This window comes from Lactuca virosa, chromosome 8 (assembly GCF_052849685.1).
Source record: "Lactuca virosa cultivar CGN04683 chromosome 8, Lactuca_virosa_CGN04683_v6, whole genome shotgun sequence".
In the NCBI taxonomy this organism is placed as follows: Eukaryota; Viridiplantae; Streptophyta; class Magnoliopsida; order Asterales; family Asteraceae; genus Lactuca; species Lactuca virosa.
The window spans coordinates 337,818,630-337,822,267 of NC_136433.1; the positions used below are offsets into that span (position 1 = coordinate 337,818,630).

General features: G+C 36.0%; 1 protein-coding gene and 1 non-coding gene across 2 annotated transcripts; one reads left to right on the forward strand and one right to left on the reverse strand.

The window, feature by feature from the left end:
• Positions 1 to 1,662: 1,662 nt before the first annotated feature.
• LOC145135094 (small nucleolar RNA R71) lies at positions 1,663 to 1,769 on the reverse strand. The gene has a single exon (XR_013719573.1). It is a non-coding gene; the product is annotated as a small nucleolar RNA R71 (small nucleolar RNA).
• Positions 1,770 to 2,400: 631 nt separating this feature from the next.
• On the forward strand, positions 2,401 to 3,222 carry LOC145131818 (uncharacterized). Its single transcript, XM_079066466.1, has one exon. The coding sequence runs from the start codon at positions 2,401 to 2,403 to the stop codon at positions 3,220 to 3,222; it is 822 nt and encodes a 273-aa protein (XP_078922592.1).
• Positions 3,223 to 3,638: the final 416 nt, after the last annotated feature.

Genomic DNA, 3,638 nt, shown 5'->3' on the forward strand with positions numbered 1-3,638 from the left:
TGAATTGTTGACATTTGAGATACTTATGATTTGAGAATATTAAACTGGGTTTTATGGTGTTTGAAAAATGAAAATTTTGTTTGAAAATTTACGTCGTTACATTATGTGAAGTTGGTTTTAAGCTTGTGTTTGATTTTTGATACCTAGCATGATAAAGCTTTAATCTTTGTTGCTTATTCAGGTTAAGTGTAATTGAATGATCAATTTATATTGCATGAACTTGATTACCTAGTAGTTTATGAACATTAAATTGCTAGGGCTAGTATTCACCAAATCTTAGATTAGGTAATAAAGACAACAACTTTATTATTGTTATAGAACATAATTAGATCATAATTGTGTATAGATAAATCTTACATAGCTCACTAATTCTTAATAGTCAATTTTGTGTTTGCTTGTGTATGATCATTGCATAGTAGTTTATGAATTGATAAAATCATTAGGAGATCTAATCAAGACTGCTAATAATATTTATTGTAGTTACTAACTTTATTAATCCATAAATAAGAACTAACCATAAGAAAAAGGTGGATTCAAAACTAAATGAAAGTGTTTTTAATATATTGAGAACATCAGTTCTTAATTAAGTGTTTGTTAGTTTAAAGTTAATATGAACTTGCAAAATCAGATAAAACCCTTTTTAATTATTGTTTTATATTAGATTAATTTTTAGTAATTATTTTAGTATATTGAATCCGTTCCATGTGTTCGATACCCAACTTACTTTATTATACTATAAACAGACTAGGTACACTGTCTATATGTGCATTAGTAGATAAGTATTTAGGTTTATAAATTTAAAGCTAGATAGGTATAATTTGTGCACATCAAGTTTTTGGCGCCGTTGCTGGGGAACAACTTATTTGATTTATAGTTTAATTATTTTTAGTTATTCAATCCTTTTTATGGGGTGAAAACCGCAAAAAGTTATTTTAATCTGCATTTGTTTTTCCTTCTGAACAATACGCACGTCATGGTCATATTAACTATGTCGTGGTGAGTTTTTTTATTCCACTTACGTGTTTTGTTTTTGTTTCATTTTGTTTCAGTAGTATATGACCCACAGATCAAAGAAAACATTGGCACCACCATTAGAAGATCTGGAGTCAGCATTTCATAAAAAGAAAGACACACATGTTGGAGGATCAAGCAACAAGACGGTAAACGAAAGCAAGTTCGAAAGCTTTGAGAAGACTCCTAACAAAAAGGAAGATGGTTATGAACTAGAAACAAAATCCGAAAAAGAAAGTGAACCCAGAAGCGAGCCAAAAGACGAGATAGCCAACATTTCCGACATGACTATGGAGGCATACAAGAAGCGAATTTATGAGGACACCGGTTCGGGCCTTGTACAACCCGAAATTCCTGCCACCACCAACTTCGAGCTCAAGGGACACATACTTTTCGCGCTAAAAGATATCAATATTCTATGGAAAAGATCATGAAGATGCATACAAACACCTCGATGAAGTCATTGACATCACCGATTATTTTAATATTTAGAATGTAAGACGAGAAACAATTTTGTTAAGAATGCCTCCAGTTATGTTCGCGGGAGCAACAAAAGATTGATTGAAGGCACTTCCACTCGGTGCAATCACAACATGGGCACAAATGCGTGAAGAGTTCATCCAACAATTTTTCCCACCAACAAAGGTTGCGAAACTTAAGAAAGCTATTGCAAATTTTGAGCAACAAGCGGGGGAATCAGTGTATGAAGCCTGGGAAAGAAATAAAGGGTTACTAAGAAATTGTCCCCAAAATGATCCTAATGAGCAACAACAAGTGTCTATTTTTTATGATAGGGTAAACGTGACGACAAGGCAACGCCTTGATTCTCAAGGACCTCCTCAACAAGACGTAGCAATAGGATACAAGGATGGAAATGGTGCTTCGGAAGACATGGCGGCAGTTTTGGCAATGTTAAATAACACGGATCGAAGAATGACAAAAATGGATCAATCCATACATGCAATATGTGTGGGTTATGAAAATTGCAATGGTACACACTTAACCAAGGATTTCCATTTAGAAGAAAATGGGAATAGAAAAGCTCAAGTTTTTTATTCTAGTGGTGATCGATTTGATGAAGATTGGAGAAACCCAAAGAAAGAATGGTTGTCGTATGAAGAGTATAAAAAGAAAAAAGAAAAATATAGGCAAACTGGACGGGGATACCATCAAAAGGAACAACCACTACCCGAGAAGAATATGGGCTCTGAGTCAATGCTTAATAGGTTCATGGAGGCTTTTGAAAAATGACACAATGCTACTGATGCTACTATGAGAAATCAACAAGCTTCCATCCGTAACATGGAGACTTATCTCAGGGAATTAACTAAGCTTGTAAATGAACGTTAATCTCCTAAAAATCCCGATCCTAAACCACAATCTCACGTTATGGCTATATTTACTGAAGAAGAGGAAGATTATGAGACGTTTATGATGTTTCATAAAGTTATCAAACACCCCAAACCACAGACGAACGAACTTGAGCATGAAGAAGCAAAAGAAAAACTGTTTGATCAGACACCACAACGTGGCAATCACAAAGCCACAGCGTGGTCTCTGGAGAATAAAAATTCTTCTTTTTCTGAACCGTACCAGCCTCCTCTGCCATATCCATCTCGAGCCCTTAAGCATAGTTTCGAGCGGGAACAGAAGAAGTTAATGGAACAAGTGCTAGCTCTTCTGATAAATTCTCCATTTTTAAAGTCCATAGCTAAAATTCCCAAATTTGCTAAGGATGTGATGACTATCCGAAAGGAATTAGAAACAGCATCTACCATTTTGCTTAATGAGCTATGTTCAACTGCAATAATTGATGGGTTGCCAATCAAGATGGGAGATCCGGGCCGGCTAACTTTACCTTGTGAATTTGGCAATACAACTTCACTAAATGCTTTAGCCGATTCGGGGGCTAGAATCAATCTCATGCCATATTCCTTTTACGAGAAGCTCGGTCTACCAAAGCTACAAAATACTAGGATTACACTACCAATGGCGGATCACTCAATCACTCGTGCACGAGGGATTGTCGAAGATTTATTGGTAAAGGTTGGGAAATATATTTTTCCAGTTGACTTTGTGGTGTTAGATATGAAAGAAGACAAAGAAATTCCCATAATCTTGGGAAAACCATTTTTAAGCACCGCAAGAGCTCTCGTTTACATCCATGACTTAAAGCTCACACTTCGTGTAGAAGATGAAGAAATCAATTAAATGAAATAGAGAAGCTAATGGAGGAAGAATTGAAGACTTGGGCAAAGCCTCACGTGGAGAGAGTTGAGCATACCAAGCCTCGCGCCTTGGTTTCCCTAACTTTTGAAGTTTTCGCCTTTACAACACCAAAGTCTAAAGTGAATGAAGAAAGTAAAGAAGAAACTTTGGTTTCAAGTGATAATGAAGAAGTGAGTAAAAACGAGATTACACAAGAATTAAGCAAGCCAACCTCGGACAAGATGGATGTTGAAGCAAGGGAGTAACAAAAATGAGAAGGAGAATCACAACTTGCTGGAAGGAAAACTCAAAAAACGCCATTCCAAAGAAAAAGGAAAACTCAAAAACTGTACAAAATAAGGGTTCAAGCCTACAAAAGGAGGTGGAAGAAGCAAAAAGAGCAAAGGGAGATCCCACTC

What these genes read in the sequence shown, in the direction of transcription:
- LOC145131818 (XM_079066466.1), top strand. Translation starts at nt 2,401, where the DNA reads ATGGCTATATTTACTGAAGAAGAGGAAGATTATGAGACGTTTATGATG.